Genomic DNA, 18,233 nt, shown 5'->3' with positions numbered 1-18,233 from the left:
TAAGTACTGTACCAACCAGAATACAAACTTTAAAACCAAGGCTAACCCTGAACACAAGCACACAATACAATATCAACAATTACATCTATCTAATTTTAAAATACTTTAAACACACAATAAAGCATAGCAACATAGACAAATTAATTTAAAACACATCAAATCAAGCTTTTAAAACAACATCATTTCTTACCATGTATGTATATATCTCTCTAGACATACATACATACATACAGTGGCAAGAAATGATATACCACAAAAAAAAAAAATACACATGTTAAAAAAGCTTTTAAAAAAATTAACAAGTTAAATAAAATACATTTCTTTAGTTCACTTACCATTACTTGACTCCACCGACTCCCGTTGCGCAGTTTACTCACGAACCAATCCACCAGGCACAGGAACCCATAAAATAATAAACCATAAATAAATAAACATTACACTAAAAATCCAAATCAATCCACGGGTCTTCTAATTGTAATCCATCTTCATCTGTATTCTTGTTTCTTCTTTCTTCTTCCGGGCGGGGTCTTACCGTCTTCGGCCACGCCCTGGTCTTCTTCTGTAGGAGGTCCTTCCTCCTCGGCGTCTGGCTTCAAAATGAGACGACATAGGCTTTTAAAGGCCTATGATGTCACATTTTCGTCATATGGTTCCCACGCCCCTGATTGGGCCGTGAAATCCATGTGTTTTGGCCGATAAAAAAAAATGATGACGTCACTTAAAGGCAATGAAAGCACAGCCAATCAGAATGGCTTTGCTTCAATTGCCTTTAAGATGACGTCATTAAAAGAAACATGGCCGGGAGGCGCATGCGCGATGGTGAGGGAAATAGCTGCCTAATCCAGTAGCTCCTACCCCCGCCAAAGCACTAATAAAGATAAAGCATACAAAAACTGAGTTTCGGACTCGAAGTTTCCTCACACTAATCAGGGAACACATAGAGATGGCCCCGCCATCAACAAAGAATAAAAACACAGGAGATCTTCGGAGATATTTGAGCCGATCCGCGACCAGAGACGTGAGGGCAGAAATGGCGCCCAGCTCCGCTGCAGGATCGGGATCGGAACATGAAGAGGACATAGACGAGATGCCAGAACAACGGCCCGTACGGCGTTGTGATTTTGACCATTTATATAACGACATGAAATCGTTATTCAGGGCAGAGATACAAGAACTCCGGAAAGAGGTACAGGGCCTTGGAGAAAGAACTGGGGCCCTGGAGGATAAAATGGTGGCTGTCTCCGCAACAATTAAAAAGACAGAGAAGCGTTCCTCCCATCTCCAAAATCAAATTACAGAGCTGGCCGAACGCCAAGAAGACGCCGAGAATCGAGACCGCCGCAGTAACTTTCGTATACGCGGTATCCCCGAGGACATAACGGAGGTAGACGAATTTGTTACCAGATGGATGGCGACGCTGCTCCCTGATACCCCTGCGGCGGAGCTGATAATGGATAGGTGCCATAGGGCCCTGAGGAGCAAACCGCTGGCGAATGCACAACCGAGAGATGTGATTGCTCGATTGCATTACTTTCGTACCAGGCAGGCAATCTTTATAAAAGCACGAGGAGAAGCGGCCTGTCAGTTTGAGGGAATCTCCCTGCAGCTCTTCCAAGACCTGTCCCCCCTGACTCTGGCCCGGCGCATGAAGCTCCAACCGATCACCCGAATCCTAAGAGACAGAGCTATACGCTATAGGTGGACGTTCCCGTTTGGCCTACTAGTTATTATTAAATGGGAGGGCCACCTCGATGAAAAACCTAGAGGAAGGGGATGAATTCTTACGCAGACTGGGGGTGACAGTCGGCGAAGCCGCGGGACCACGGAAAGATCCGGAGCCGGACAACGAGTGGCGCCAGGCCGGCACATCCAGGAAGGCTCGCATAACCAGCGAATCGGAGAAAGAATGAATAAATCGCACAAGTGAGGAATCCAAAATACACCTCAAAGTTTGGTTGCCTAAAAGTTATGGCGCAAAGTTGAAGTTGCATAGGCCTTTTGCATCTCTAAGTCACTAGTAGCAGAATACGGCAGACAGACCTCCATAGTGCCACGACACCACCTATCTGCTGTGGGACAAGAACATTCTACCCCAAGGTTCCTGGCTAAACCAGAGAAACACTCGTCTTACCTGAAATCCCGGCGACATTGGCCGGTCCGCAACCCGGAAGGAGCCCGTGACACGCATCCCTGGAAGATGGAGGCGCCTCGACTTTCGGCGGGAGGAAAACTTCATCGCCGGATGAAGAAGGGCCCAGCGCGGGAAGACGTCCGCCCCCGTCGACATCCGGCTGCTGAATAATAGGAACCGGATAGACGTCACCGGATATGGCCGCGCGGCCATCTTGGTAGGGGCAAGTCAACGGGGAAAGCGGACATACGTCATCCAGGAGCGCCGGAAACACAACCAAGAGGCAGAGACGAACGAAAGATGCCTCCCGACGCGATCAGAGTTAAAAGACCCACACACACTCCCCCGACACACAACACACTGGCAACAGGGGCACAGGAGCGGAAGGGGGCGAGATAAGAGGCAGAGGGATAGGTCCCGACAAGAACACATAGAGGTCTACATTTGCGGGCTCACCCCGAGGGGCGGCAAGTTTATAAAAAACACTCGGGCAGTATAAGGTCTAGGAGGGGAAAGTTCCCACACTAGAGGGAATAGAGGGAAGGGACTAAGGAACCCCAAGGACACTAAGCCCTGCAGCGAAAGACGTGAGAGACACTACATACCACAAAGGAACCCAGAGGGGATCATGAGCCCACATAATACACCCCACAGGTACAAGGGGAAAGGATAACAGACCAAGTGCTGCATAGGAGTAAGGGGGCACACAGCAATCACTGGAGGGGCAATGACAGAGAGATAGGAGGTGTAGCCTACATAGACAGGACACATACGAATTGGTTCTTCCCACGAACTATGAGATGCCACACGGTCAAACTGGCTGTAACTGTTTATTGTGAAAACTTGTTGAAGAAGGCGGGGGAGGGGGTAGTTGCCCACTCGCCGTCGCCATGAGTCTTCTCATGGGTACTTGGGGGATAGGCCCCAAGGGACCCATGCAAGACCCCGATGGGCCGGTGGAAACGGGCCAGGCACACCCTGACATGTTCAGAGGTGAGCTCACCCGAGCCGGAATCCCACAAGGGGCAGTTCAGGTGTCCCAGGGGACTCGGTCCCCTGGAGTCACCGAAAGTTATCAATGTTTATTTGTTGTCTCCCCCATTCTCCCGATGTGTGTACCCAGCTGTTTCCCCCCTGCACAGACGAGCAGTGTACAAGGCAGTTCACAGTTCTACATACTGAAGAGATACGTGACTCAGACAAACAGATGCAACGCAGAACCTCGCTATGACAACACCAATGGGTAAGGATTTTACTATATTATCACACAACGTGAAAGGCTTTAATGGCCCCCTGAAAAGAAAGTTGGCCCTAACCGATTACAGACGACATGACCCCGACATAATCCTACTCCAAGAGACCCATTTCTCGAGGACTAGTTCCCCAAAGTTTCTGGATAGCAGATATAGAACGTGGGTCTCTGCATCAGCTAATAAAAAGAAAAGAGGGGTGGCAGTCTTACTGCATAACCGCCTTGCGTATGACATCACACTAACAAAAAGGATAAGAATGGGCGCTTCTTAATACTAGTAGGTGTTGTTAGAGGGCAACCTCTTACAATAGCTAATGTCTACGCGCCCAATGAAGGGGCAGATACCTTCTTCTCAAGATTTTTTGCGACCCTGCACAAAGTGGCACAAGGCAGTATAGTACTAGGCGGAGATTTTAATCTCACATTAGATCCTAAGGCTGATAGGTGCACACCCAGCGAGACAAAACACACACAAAGCAGAACAGCATGGACCCAAGGCCTCAAGACAAATAGATTAGTGGACATCTGGCGCGAACAGCACCCGGGAGAAAAAGAGTATACGTTCTACTCACACCCACACGACAGATACAGCAGGATAGACTACCTCTTTGTATCCAACAGAATGGTTTCGCAGATCTCCCACACGGGTATCCATGATATTTCATGGTCAGATCACGCACCTGTAGAGCTGCGGTGCACAGACTTCAGACTAGACAGACCAGGAGCGACGTGGAAACTCAATGAGTTCCTTCTGAAAATCCCTGAAATTGAAACAGCAGTAAGGGATAAAATCAGGGTCTACTTTGAGGAGAATGTCGGTAGTGTGACATCCCAATCCACCCTATGGGAGGCCCATAAGGCGACTCTACGCGGAGAGCTCATAGGGATAGCGAGTAGGCGGAAAAAAGCGAGGGAATATAAGATTAAGATCCTCCAATCTGAGTTAGCAGCCCTATCCGCCCTTCACAAAACTAACAAACAAGCGCAGACCCTTCAGGCCTGGCGTGACACTAAAACAAAACTAAATTTATTGATGTCCTCCCGAGCTGAGAAGGAGCTGACCTGGTCCAGGCGACAATTCTATGAAAAGGCGAACAAGCCAGATACCCCACTTGCCAATAAACTAAAAAACAGTAACCGTAACTTTCACATTCAAACAATTCGAACCAAAAATGGTGACCTTACTTCTGATCCCAAACAAATAGTAGACGAATTTAAAAAATACTATGAGACCCTATATGATGGGGCTAAGGTCTCCCATTGTGAGAACACTCATAGGCAGCTGAAAACATTTCTAACAGAGGCAAAACTACCCAGTCTGGGCAGATTGGAAAGGGAAGCATTACAGGCGGACTTTTCAGGTGAGGAGATCAGAGGTAATAAAGCACTAAAGCCATCCAAAGCCCCAGGCCCGGATGGTTTCTCTAATCTTTATTATAAAAAGTTCAGAAAAACCTTAGTACTTCACCTGGTCCGACTATTTAACTCATTCTTAGATGGTGCCCCTATACCTAGCCAGATGCTCCAAGCGTCTATAACAGTGATCCCCAAACCAGGGAAGGACCCAGCTGACTGTAAAAGTTACCGCCCGATATCCCTCATCAACTCGGACACCAATTTTTTTTCGAAATTATTGGCTAACCGTCTGAATTCAGTTATGCCTAATAAGCTGGTCCACCCCGATCAAGTAGGGTTTATATGCGGGAGGCAAGCTACAGACAATACTAGACGGATAATAGACCTAATTGATTTGGCACATAGAAAACATATCCCGTCTATGGCATTGAGTCTGGATGCTGAAAAGGCCTTTGACCGTATCGATTGGCCCTATCTCACAGAGATGCTGAGAGTGTTTGGCATAGGAGGGAGAATGTTGGGCGCTATTCTGGCTCTTTATCGGGAACCCGAAGGCGAAGGTCAGACACCAGGGCTTCCCGTCGGAAGATTTCCCAATAAAGAGTGGCACCAGGCAGGGATGCCCCCTGTCCCCACTTATTTTTGCATTATATATAGAACCCCTGGCGGCACATATCCGCAACTCCCCCGACATAGCAGGTATACAGATTAAAGATCAGTCACACAAAGTGGCCCTGTATGCAGACGACATTATACTAATGTTATCTAAACCCCTTACCTCCCTGCCGAATGTTTTCAGCCTGCTAGATGAATTTAATAAGATCTCGGGTTTCAAAATTATCAGACAAAATCAGAAGCCTTAAATATAAACCTGCCAAAGGTCACAGAAAAATTAATCGAATTGAATTTTAACTTCAAATGGCAAGCCTCCTCCATTAAATACTTAGGGATCCATATAACCAAAGATTACAATGCCCTATACAAAGCCAACTACCCCAGGCTAATTAGGACTCTGAGGGAGGATCTGCGGATCTGGTCAGGCCACACAATTTCATGGATCGGCAGGATCCAGTGCCTTAAGATGAATCTTCTCCCTCGAATCTTGTATCTTTTCCTAGCCCTTCCGATACAAGTGGTCAGAGACGACATCCTCCGTTTACAGTCCTCCATGGTGAAGTTCGTCTGGGGTAATAAAAAGCCACGTATAAAAACTAGCATTCTCACTAGGCCAACAGTTAGAGGAGGACTAGGGGTACCTTGCTTGATATCGTACTTCAAAGCGGCCCAATTAACCCAAATTATTCAGTGGCACATGCATCCTAGCCTGCGACGATGGGTAGAGCTAGAAACAGCATGCAGTGACCCCGTAGAGCTACAAGAGCTAATTTGGCTACCAAAAAAGGTATATAAGACCATGAGTGAGCTGCTGGCCGCAGTGAATAGCTCGTTGGCAACCTGGGAGAATACCAAACACAAGTGTGCCCTGACAACCCAGCACACATTTATGACCCCAATTATGGGGAACCCTGATTTCACTCCGGGTCTGTTAAGCAGGAACCTAGCGGTCTGGAAAGCAAAAGGCCTCACAAGGCTACTACACCTGGAGGGATGCCATTCAATCAAAACATTCGAACAAATCCGATCAGAAACAGAAATACCTAACTCTGAATTTTTTAGATACCTCCAGGTGAGAGCATTTTACACGAAAATTCCCAAACGCCCCCAGCGAACAAATTTTGAGCAGCTGTGTTCCAGAGGCACGGACACCACGGGACTCACGTCTCGGATTTACAGAGAGGTGGTCTGTCCAAGACAGGACGTTGACATTAAACTTAATTATAGAACCAAATGGGAAACGGACTTAGGGGAGACACTGGAATACAAGGACTGGTCCACAATAGTACTGGCAGCAGCGAAGAGCTCTATATGCACCACCTTGAAGGAGAATGCATACTGTATAAAGTCCTAATGAGGTGGTACCTCACCCCAACACGATTAGCAAAGTTTGTCAAAGATTACCCCCCATTGTGCCCCAAACAATGCGGGGAACAGGCAGACTTACTTCACATGCTTTGGGGTTGCCCCAAAGTGGCTCCTTTATGGGAGGAAATCCAGGATTGGCTGCAGAGTATTCTCGGACAGCCGGTCCCCCTGGGCCCCTTGCTGTTCCTGCTGGGCAGGCGCACTCAGGGATTGGGCAGACCGGCACAAAAATTGATTGCACACTTTGCAACAGCCATGCGGTGCGAACTCGCAGCATTGTGGAAACTACCAGATTTACCCACGATTACGAAAATTCGGAACAGAATTTGGTATATCTGCCGGATGGAACAGTTGACGAGTCTGGTCAACGACACCGGCACAAATTTCCTCAAAGTCTGGGCCAATTGGCTAGCCCACTCAGACATCCCCGGGGTGAACGCCACCACCATCATGCCATAATACAACAAGATGCATTCTCCTGCGAAGTGACAGTACAGACAACGCGCGGACGGAGTACCGGTAGGGAGGACGGTAAATATGGTCGCCACACCTGATGGCAGCTCTGCATGGCAGAGGAGAGACAAGAGTAGAATTTGGAAACACCCGCAAGGCTCTGTGCTTTCCCCCCCCCCGCCCCCCTCCCACTCCCCTATGTGTTTGTGTTGTTCGTTAGGTATGTGAGTTGGTTTGCCCTGTATGTCTTTGTCAAGACGGAGGACGATGGAAAAATAAAAAATGGGCTTGGGTACATTAAAGAAAGACAGTGGGTTGTTGGACAATGTATGCACTGTACTGTAACCCAATAAAAACCTTTTTGTGGAAAAAAAAGAAACATGGCCGGCCTCACATGGTACGGTAGCCAATCAGAGCGTGGGAACTCCATCCCTACTCTGATTGGCTCTAGTATACCATGTGACAGAGGCTTGGGGGAGAAAGGATGTGACGTCATTGAAAGCCTGTCACAGGGTACTACAGCCAATCCGAGTAGGGATGTTTAGGGATGTAAATAATGATTGCTAATTGATTTTTGTTTACTTGATTGGTTAAAATAGTTTACTTGTTTGGAGGTATTTGTATTTTGCTTGCATTGGCATTTGATGATTTAGATTGTAAGATCAGTTAGGATTATTAAAGGAAATTCATTGTAATGTAGTGTGTCTGTATGGAGAAGTGCTATTTGTAGTACAGTATGGTTTTGATAACCCTTCTACATTTATTTGTATATTGGTTCATCGTGTGTGTATATACTGTGTATATATATACAGGTAAACCCCGTTATAACGCACCTCGTTATACCGCGATTCGGTTATAACGCGGTTTTCCCGTGGCTCCCGTTTTAAAAACACAAACTGCACACACAGCACACACACTGTTCATTGCTCACACTGCACACACTGCTCATTGCTCACACTGCACACTGCACTCACACTGACACACACTGCACACACACTGCTCATTGCTCACACTGCTCATTGCTCACACTTCACACTGCACACACACTGCTCACACTGACACACACTGCACACACACTGCTCATTGCTCACACTGCACACACTGACACTGCGCACACTGCACACTGCACACACACTGCACACTGCACACACACTGCTCATTGCTCACACTGCACACACTGACACACTGCTCACACTGACACACACTGCTCACACTGACACACACTGCACACACACACACACACACACCCCTCCCAATACACATATAAATAAATCAGCCTTACCTTGGGGATGATTGGTGAGGCATGTGGCTGCAGGGGGGGCGCTGCATGCCGTGGGGGTGGTGCTGCAGTGGAGGGGGGTGATGGCTGCGGGGGCCCCCGATGCTGCGGGGGCTGGTGGGATGGCCCGGTGCAGCGCGGGGGGGCAGGTAGGTTGGCGGTACGGCCCGCGGCATCCCCCCTCCCATCTCCTGTCACGTGGTGTCAGGGGGAAGCCGGGACCGGAGGGGCATCCCCCCTCCCATCTCCTGTCCCGCGGCCTGTCCCGCGATGACAGGGGGAAGCCGGGACCGGAGGGGCATCCCCCTCCCATCTCCTGTCACGTGGTGTCAGGGGGAAGCCGGGACCAGAGGGGCATCCCCCCTCCCATCTCCTGTCACGCGGCCTGTCCCGCGGTGACAGGGGGAAGCCGGGACCGGAGGGGCATCCCCCCTCCCATCTCCTGTCACGCGGTGACAGGGGGAAGCCGGGACCGGAGGGGCATCCCCCCTCCCATCTCCTGTCACGTGGTGTCAGGGGGAAGCTGGGACCGGAGGGGCATCCCCCCTCCCATCTCCTGTCCCGCGGCCTGTCACGCGATGACAGGGGGAAGCCGGGACCGGAGGGGCATCCCCCCTCCCATCTCCTGTCCCGCGGCTTGTCCCGCGGTGACAGGGGGAAGCCGGGACCGGAGGGGCATCCCCCCTCCCATCTCCTGTCCCGCGGCCTGTCCAGCGGTGACAGGGGGAAGCGGGACCGGAGGGACATCCCCGCTCCCATCTCCTGTCCCGCGGGGTGAATATGCGCTGATGCGGCGGCCATTTTTTTTTTCGCGACCCCGCTACTAACGCGGTGGTCTCGGGGTGGACCCCGAGGACCGCGTTATAACGGGGTTTACCTGTATATGTATGTATGTATATATATATATATATATATATATAGTTGCATGATGAAGCAACTGTACAAATTCATGGGTGAAGGGTGGGTATCGGGCCAGTGTGGCTTAACCCCTTAATTACCTTTGCGGTTATTATCCAATAAGGTGTTTAAGGGGTTAATTGATATCTGAATGTATTTGCAATGTATTGGCTTTGTATTTGCTATGTGTTTTGTGGGCAAGACAAGGATGTTGCTGGCGACGGAGACTTCTTATTGATGAGGTCAGTAGTACTTTATTTATTTGAATATGCTAGTTAATGTTTTTAATAATGGGCAATTAATCTATTATCCATATCTGGATAATAGTTATTTTGCACATTATTGTACTGTAGGTGTTGGGGGGGGGGGGGGTGTATATATTGAATGTATAGGCCAGGTTTATTTTTTTTACATTCAGGGTTTGTTCCGTGGTTCTGCGTGGGACCTCTGGAGACCACCTGCGGGTCTCCTCGAGTATCTCACTGGTATCAGGCTGGTGGTTCCACAGGTGACACATGCGGGGATGAAGCGGTGGCCTCACATCTGTGGGGCACCGCGGACCCGTAGTCTGCGGGGATGATGATGTGTGGTCCCACTTCTGTGGGGGCACCACGGACCCGTAGTGAGCACTCGTGAGTTCCCCAGACCCCCGTGGGAACCACCCGAGGCCCCGCAGACACCTGTGGGTCTGACCCTGGGCTCCCAGACATCCGCGGGCCTACTGTGGGGACCCAATTGTGGCCCACGGTGACCCAAGGAGACCACCTGGGGGCCATGGTGCTGGCGGGACCCACCAGCAGGCCTCCAGAACCTGTTTGAAAAGGGCTGCTGGTACCCTGTAGGTCTGTCAGGTGCCCCGCCAGCCCACCGGGGACTCACGTGGGGCTGCGTTATGAACCCTGTTTGTAAAAGGATAAATCTTGTATTTATGGGGGGGCACAGGGGGTGGGTAATGTATTTAATAACTATAATGATGCTTATTGTGGGTCACTGTATTGTTTTTATTGTGGGTACTGGGGGTGGGGGGGGTATGTGGGTAGGCCTCCCTTGTGGGTAGTGGGTGAGGGTGGTTAGGCCTCACGGGGTGGGGGGTTAGTGTGGGAGGGTGTGTAGGCATCCCGAGTGGTGGGTGAGGGTGGGTTAACCCCTTAATGACTGTAGCGGTTAATAAACGCTATGGTGATTAAGGGGTTAGGCGACATTACTTTGGATGTTTTAATTTTTATCTCTGTTTTGCAGCAGCGGAGGGGCCATGGGCAGGTGGGTAGTGGGTGTGGGTGGTTAGGCCTCACGGGGTGGGCCATTGGCAGTGAGGCGCTGCATTATATGCACATCGGGATCCCCCTCCCCACATTTACATACACTGCACTCACAGAAACACAGGCCAGGGAGATTTACAGACACATTAGGGGGAGGCGGCCTTACACAGATTACAGTCACGGCAGGGAGGTTTAACAGACACATTAGGGGGAGGCGGCCTTACATAGATTACAGTCAAGTCAGGGAGGTTTAACAGACACATTTAAAATATGTATTTAATGTATTTATTGTTGTTTATGTATTTTAAATACACAGGGGGTGTACTGTATTTTGTTTATTGCAATGTTTATTTGGGGGCAAATGTCCCCAATAAACATGCTATTCTGCCTTAACCCTTCATTGCCTTAGCGGCTATCAGCTATGGTAATGAAGCAGCATTTCTGTATTTTAATAATATTGTGCAGGAGCAGGGGGTCCCATGAGCTGTGATTTGTGGCTTAGGGAACCCCCTGCTCACTGTACAATATTATTAAAAATACATTCATGCTGCTTCGTTACCATAGCCCATAGCTGCAAAGGTAATGAATGAGTGTTTATTGATGTGTGTGTTTTATTCATACTGTAGATGTGCAGAGGGTCTCCGGAGCGGAACCGCTTTGGTTTTAGGTCCGGGGACCCCCTGCTTCCCGAGATACAGGCCCCTTTAGGGGGTGCCTGTATCCCTCTGCTTGGTTTACATGCCACGGTCACGTGAACGGGACCTTTAAATGCAGCGGATCTCTCTCTGCTGCAAACACATCTCGCCCCCGCCGGCCTATAGTATCATTGATGTGCATATACAGTACTGTATGTGCTGAGTTTTATTTGGCAAAGTTATGTGTTTTATTTGTGCCTCTTTTTTTTTTTATTCCTTTACAATTTCTTGCTATAGTGGGAAATCATGCCCATATTATATGTTCATGAAGTACCCACTGTATCAATGAATGGGTGAAGGGTGGGTATAGTGGGTCCGGGGTGGGTGGTTAGGCCTCCCGGGTTGGTAGCTGGGCAGGGTGGGTTAACCCCTTAATTACTATAGTGTTTATTAAGCGCTAAGGTGATTAAGGGGCTAGGGGCCATTAGATTGTATTTATTATGTAGTCTTGCTGACATGGCCCTGCAGTAAGCTGACGAGGGCGTCCTTCACAATGCCAGGGGTAAGTAGAACTGTTTTTATATACTTTATGCTAATGTTGTGTTTATTAATGGGCAAATAATCTATTATCCATATCTGGATAATAGTTATTTTGCCCATTACTGTATGTGTTGGGGGGGTGTATTTATTGAAATGTAGGCCATTTTTATATTTTTACATACAGGAAGGGTACCGCAAGCCAGCGGGGACCAATGGCGGTATCTCCTATGCATGGAAATGTCTTGCGTCACGTCATCGAGACATTTCCATGCATAGGAGATACCGGCACCCCATAACGGGGTCTGTATCTCGGGAAGTAGGGGGTCCCCAGACTTGAAATCAATGCGGTTCAGCTCCGGAGACCCCCTTCTACATTACTGTAATGTTTAAAAATAAATAACCCAATGATAGCCTGTGAGAGGCGCGCATTAGTGACTGATTCAGCCTATCCCTTACTGCGCGTCTATTACAGGTAGGCAGACCCCGGTAGGACTCACACAGCAAGGATCCCTGCTGTGTTAATCCAATGGGCCATTATAGTCTGCCCAGGCAAAACGTGTGCGGATCACGGGGAGATCTTGAAATCCATTTCGAGATTTGTTTGAATAACGGCCTCTGCGTCTGTAAGTAATGCATTTTTGATACTCTGCAAACTAGATATGCAACGGTTGTGGTATTTGTATGTAGCTAGCTGCTTGACTACTAATACTAGCACTGAACTTGGATATAAACACTTGGGATAAAGTAATCATTGCGTCTACATTGTTCAGCCATAATTAGAGCTGATTACACTGGCAGCACTAAAACATTTATTTATTTAACTATTGGATCTCATTTACTTAGTGTTTTTTCCATGTTCTTACATACATGTGGTTTCCTGTAATATATACACAGAGTTCATGTCATTGTCTCCTCTAGGCTTACACTCTGCCTTGCTGCGCCTACTTGCCACAAACTACCCTCATCTGTGCATTGTGGATGACTGGATTTGTGAGGAGGAGATCACTGGGACAGATGCTCTTTTTCGGAGGATGTTGCTGACCAACTCTGCCAAAAGTCATTCCCCCAAACAGCTCCAGGAAGGTATTTAAGGCAATCATGCTTGAAAAATCAATCTTTATTTAAAAATAGGCATGTACGTTAGTAGTAGTTATGTGTGTTGCTTCGTTACAATAGGTGGGTGACTTGCTAGACAACATAAGAAAATGTACTGTATGTGCTTTTGTTATTAAAGCACCAGTCATATCCAGAAACATCCATTTAAACATAAGTGTTAATGTTTGTGAAAAGAGAATAGTAATGACTAAATGCATAAACTTTTGTGATTAGACAAAATACAGTACAGTATGTTGAGGTACCATATGCCTTGCTAATAAAATGCAGAGAGAAGTGGATGGGATGGTTGGCTCTATAGTAAAGACTTTGAAATACAAGTTAACTATAGTTAAAAGTTCTCAGCAAAATATTGGTCCTGGGAAGTAGAAATGTGTTCATCGTAGATACCTTTTAATTGAGCAATATGAGAGTTAATCAAAGATGAAACAGTACAGTACATACTGTAGCTTGCAAGTAGGGTTGCCAGGTGTCCGGTTTTGAACCGGACAGGCCGGTAATTACGATGCCTGTCCGGTATAAAATCGGAGATAATACTGGACACGTGTGTGTCCGGTATTTCCATTTTTTGTGGCTGAGGGCTGGCAGCGCAAGCACAATGGTGGCGCGACGGCGGAGGGCTGGAAGTGCAGAGACTGGAGGCGGGGGTGGCCGGTGGCCTGGCAGGAGCACTGTGTGAGTGTCTGCAGCCTGTCCCTGATTGGAGGAGCGGAGAGCCAATCAGAGGACAGCGGGGGCGGAGCCCACACCCCGGCGGCCCAGAGAAGTCTGTGTCCTTCCTGGCAATAAGGTAAGGACACAATTTGGGTGGTGATGGGGGAGCCAGGGTGAGGTGAGATGATGGGGGGCCAGGATGAGGTGAGATGATGGGGGGCCAGAATGAGGTGAGGTGATGGGGGGCCAGGATGAGCTGAGGAGATGATGGGGGGCCAAGATGAGCTGAGGAGATGGTGGGCCAGGATGAGTTTAGATGATGGGGGCCAGGATAAGCTGAGGAGATGATGATGGGGGGCCAGGATGGGGTGGAGGCGGGGGTATATTTTATATGTATTGGGGAGGTGGGGGTATTTTTAAAATGTATTGGGGAGGTGGGGGTATATTTTATAATGTATTTGGGGGAGGTGGGGGTATATTTTATAATGTATTCGGGGGAGGTGGGGGTATTGTGTCCAGTATTTTTGGACAAGCCACCTGGCAACCCTACTTGCAAGATCACATAAACCTCTTATTTGTGTGTACAGTACTACTTTGTGAGTTTTGGGTAACTACTTTTCATTTCGTTCCTTAGGCACCAAAATGTAAAATGTTGGCTCTTTTGGCCAGGGTATTGTGTAAAGAAATATGAAACGAAGGAGAAACAGGTGCGCAAATCACATCAGGACATGGAAAGAAAGTAGAAACACAAAATAGTGCAATATTGTCAACCCCAACAAATGATTTCAATGTTGAACGCTCTATAAAATTTGCACTCACGTGCGTAACGTGATATGAAAGCGTTGTGGTTATTAGAAGTTACCAACTTTTGTCTCCAGATAGGTACTCCAGATCCATAGAGAGGTGGGGAAAACCATATACATAAAGGAAAAGCAAAAATAGTATAGTACTGTTTTTTTTTTGTTTTTTTATAACTTTGATTTTATTGGGTGAAATACATCATACATGGTAACACCATCCATTGTCTACAGTGACATCACCGCATTTAGTTCTTTCTTTTTTATATAATCAACCAAAAACTTGACATACTAGACTCACAAGACGAACAGGGGGACAAGACACACCAACTAACTAGTAGGGAAGGAAGGGGGGAGGAAGGAGGGGGGGGGTTGGTAAGGCTCGAGGGGTGTTCCACCTATCATCTTCCATTCGGACGTCGTGCGTGTACTTTAGTGTAGACCTCTCTCTCTGAGAACATTGACCCCCTCTCTCCCATGTTACCTCTCTGGCTGCCTCTTTCTCTGGGGGCCTATTCTGACCTGGATTCCGCTCATTCTCCGGGTTCTCTGTCTCTAGGTTGTCATGGATCCCTTTCCTTACCGGAGAACGCATTTACCGCTTATCATTGCAGGATTGTGGTGATATCTATTCCCGGGATGTCCGTCTGTGCCAACCAGGGCTCCCAGACTTTTAGAAAATTTGAGCCGGTATCGTTAACCAAACTCATCAACTGTTCCATCCGGCAAACAAACCAAATTCTGTTTCTAATCTTGGGAATAATTGGAATCTCCGGTTGTTTCCATACTGCTGCGATCTCGCATCTGGTGGCTGTAGCCAGATGTGTGATCAATTTATGTGTGGCGTTTGATAGCCCCTCGACTCGTCTGCCCAATAGGAACAGCCACGGGTCTAAGGGGATCTCCACTTCTAGCAGTCTTTGAAGCCAATCTTTAATTTCCTCCCAAATCGGGTTTACCTTCGTACAAGACCACAGCATATGGAATAAGTCCGCTCTCTCTCCGCACTGCTTGGGGCAGAGCGGAGAGTAGCCTTTGACAAATTTAGATAATTTAGCGGGCGTGTAATACCACCTCATCAGGACTTTATACACGTTCTCCTTTAATGTGGTGCAGATGGAGCTTTTGGCCGCCATCTGCAGGATCCTATCCCTGTCCTCGTCTTCTAATATCTCTCCCAGGTCCGCTTCCCACTGTCTCATGTAGGCAAGTTTGGGTTGGTCGTCCGTCTCCGGGCACACTACTTCCCTGTACATTCTAGATGTTAGTCCCCTTGTGTCCGTATCTCTTGAACAGAGCTGCTCAAAATTTGTTCTCCGGAGCCAAATTGGGGCTTCATTGTAGAAGGCCCTGATCTGCAGGTATCTAAAGAATTCAGTATTTGGTATATTTTTCTCCTCTTTAATATGATCGAATGTTTTTATATATTGCCTGCCCTCCAGATCGTTTAGACGGAGATACCCTGCTTGAATCCATTTTGAGAAAATAGAGCTATCCACACCTGGAGCAAAGTTTGGGTTCCCCCATATGGGAGTCATCAGAGAGTTCAGGGATGTGAGATGGCACTTGAACTTAACCGCGTCCCAGATCTTCAAGAAGTTGACCATGGTCTGCAGAGGAGTCCGCATAACGGTCCGACTTTTTTTGGGCAACCAAATTAGGTTCTTAATATCTACTGGTGTGCAACATTCTTTTTCTAATGCTACCCACCTCCGAAGATTCGGGTCTGTGTGCCACTGCACAATCTGGCTCAGCTGGGATGCCTTGTAGTAGGCGAACAAGCATGGCACCCCCAACCCTCCTCTCAAAGTCGGCCTCCTCAAGATCGCTTTGTTAATTCGTGGGTTTTTCTTATTCCAGATAAACTTTGTTATTAAGGACTGAAGCGAGAGGATATCTTCTTTTATCAGGGGGATCGGGAGGGCCTGGAAAAGGTACAGCACTCGTGGCAGGAGATTCATCTTCATACTATGAATACGGCCTATCCACGAGATACTGCACTCCGCCCATCTCCGGAGATCCTCACGAAGAGTCCGAAACAACCTGGGATAATTTGCTTTATATAAAGCCTTATACTCTTTTGTGATGTATACCCCTAAATATTTGATCATAGAGGGTTGCCATTTAAAATTAAAATTGAGTCCAATTAGTTTTTCTACTGGTTTGATAAATTTATATTGAGGGCTTCCGATTTGGCCTGATTAATTTTGAACCCAGAAATTTGTTTAAAGGTCCCCAAAATTGAGAAGACATTGGGCAGGGAGGTGAGAGGCTGTGATAATGTCAGGATCACATCATCTGCGTAGAGCGCCACTTTGTGTGATTGCCCTTTTACAGCTATTCCCGTAATATCCGGGTTGTTTCTGATATGTGCCACCAAGGGTTCTACGCATAGGGCGAACAACAAGGGGGACAACGGGCATCCCTGGCGTGTGCCGCTCCTAATTTGAAATTGCTCTGATGGGAATCCCTGGTGTCTCACCCTCGCCGTTGGCCCCTTGTATAGGGCCATGATGGCCTCCAAGAGGCGTCCCTCAAAGCCAAATGCCCCAAGCGTCCTCGTCAAGTAGGGCCAATCGATTCTATCGAAGGCTTTCTCAGCGTCTAGACTTAGTACCATTGACGGGATATTCTGTTTCTGTGCCAAATCCACCAAATCTATTATCCGTCTGGTATTGTCTGCCGCTTGCCTTCCTCCGATGAACCCCACCTGATCTGGATGAACTAACCTGGGAAGGACGATACCCACTCTATTAGCTAGTAATTTGGAGAAAATTTTAACATCCGTATTAATCAGCGAGATGGGCCGGTAGCTCTTACAGTCTGCCGGGTCCTTACAAGGTTTATGGATCAGGGAGATTGACGCCTGAAGCATCTGATCTGGGAACGAGGCCCCGTGTAGAATAGAATTAAATAGCTTCAATAGATGTGGGGCTAGAATTTTCAGGTATTTTTTATAGTATAAGTTGGAGAAGCCATCTGGACCGGGCGCCTTGGCAGGCTTAAGTGACTTTACAACTACCGTTAACTCTTCTAAAGAGAAGTCCGTCTGTAACGCTTCCTTCTCCACCCTGCTCAAGGTCGGCAATTTGGCTTCTTTTAAGAATTCCCCGAGATTATCCCTCGTCTTTTGATTGTGTATGACCTTACCACCATCGTATAGCGTCTCGTTGTAGCTTTTGAACTCTGCTACGATCCGTTTAGGATTAGAAGTAAGCTCACCCCCTTGTGTGCGTATAGTTTGTATATGGTAATTAGGAATTTTGTTTTGAAGTCGATTTGCTAATAGGGTGTCCGGCTTGTTCGCTTTCTCAAAGTACCTACGTCTGGACCAGCTCATTTCCTTTTCTGCCCGGGAAGTCAGTCTTATATTCAACTGCTGTTTGGTCTCTGCCAGTGCACGCAGTGTGTCCTTATTCCTAGATACTTTATGCGCCTTTGTTAGGGTCGCTAGTTTGTCCTGTAGGACTTTTATCTGTTTCTCCTGATCCCTCCGGCGCCTAGCAGCTAGGCACATGAGGGAGCCTCTGAGAGTCGCCTTGTGGGCCTCCCATAGGGTGGTGTCGGACGAAACACTCCCCACATTCTCAGAGAAGAAATCCGTAATCCTCTCACCAATTTCTCTCTGCATGTTTGGGATTTTTAGTAACAGCTCGTTTAGCCTCCAGTTTGCTCCAGGTCTGTCTAGTAAATTTAGAGTGCACCGCAGCTCAATGGGTGCGTGGTCGGACCACGAAATATCATGGATCCCCGTGTGGGAGACCACTGGGACCAGTCTGTTGGATACTAGGAAGTAGTCCAGCCGGCTGTATCGGTTGTGGGGGTGGGAGAAGAAGGTATAATCTCTACTTTGGGGATGCTGTTCTCGCCATATATCTACCATT

General features: G+C 47.9%; 1 protein-coding gene across 4 annotated transcripts in view; it reads left to right on the top strand.

Moving 5' to 3' along the window:
* Positions 1 to 18,233, top strand: part of INTS2 (integrator complex subunit 2) — a 337,549-nt gene that overhangs the window by 246,058 nt on the left and 73,258 nt on the right. For all 4 annotated transcript variants that reach the window (XM_075589643.1, XM_075589642.1, XM_075589646.1 and 1 more), the window contains one exon: positions 12,704 to 12,868. In XM_075589643.1, coding sequence (XP_075445758.1) covers positions 12,704 to 12,868 — 165 coding nt within the window. The remainder of the gene's footprint in view (positions 1 to 12,703; positions 12,869 to 18,233) is intronic.

Source organism: Ascaphus truei, chromosome 3 (assembly GCF_040206685.1).
Source record: "Ascaphus truei isolate aAscTru1 chromosome 3, aAscTru1.hap1, whole genome shotgun sequence".
NCBI classification, from domain to species: domain Eukaryota; kingdom Metazoa; phylum Chordata; class Amphibia; order Anura; family Ascaphidae; genus Ascaphus; species Ascaphus truei.
Note: the sequence above shows the minus strand (reverse complement) of the source record. Positions and strands in the feature narration are given on the sequence as shown.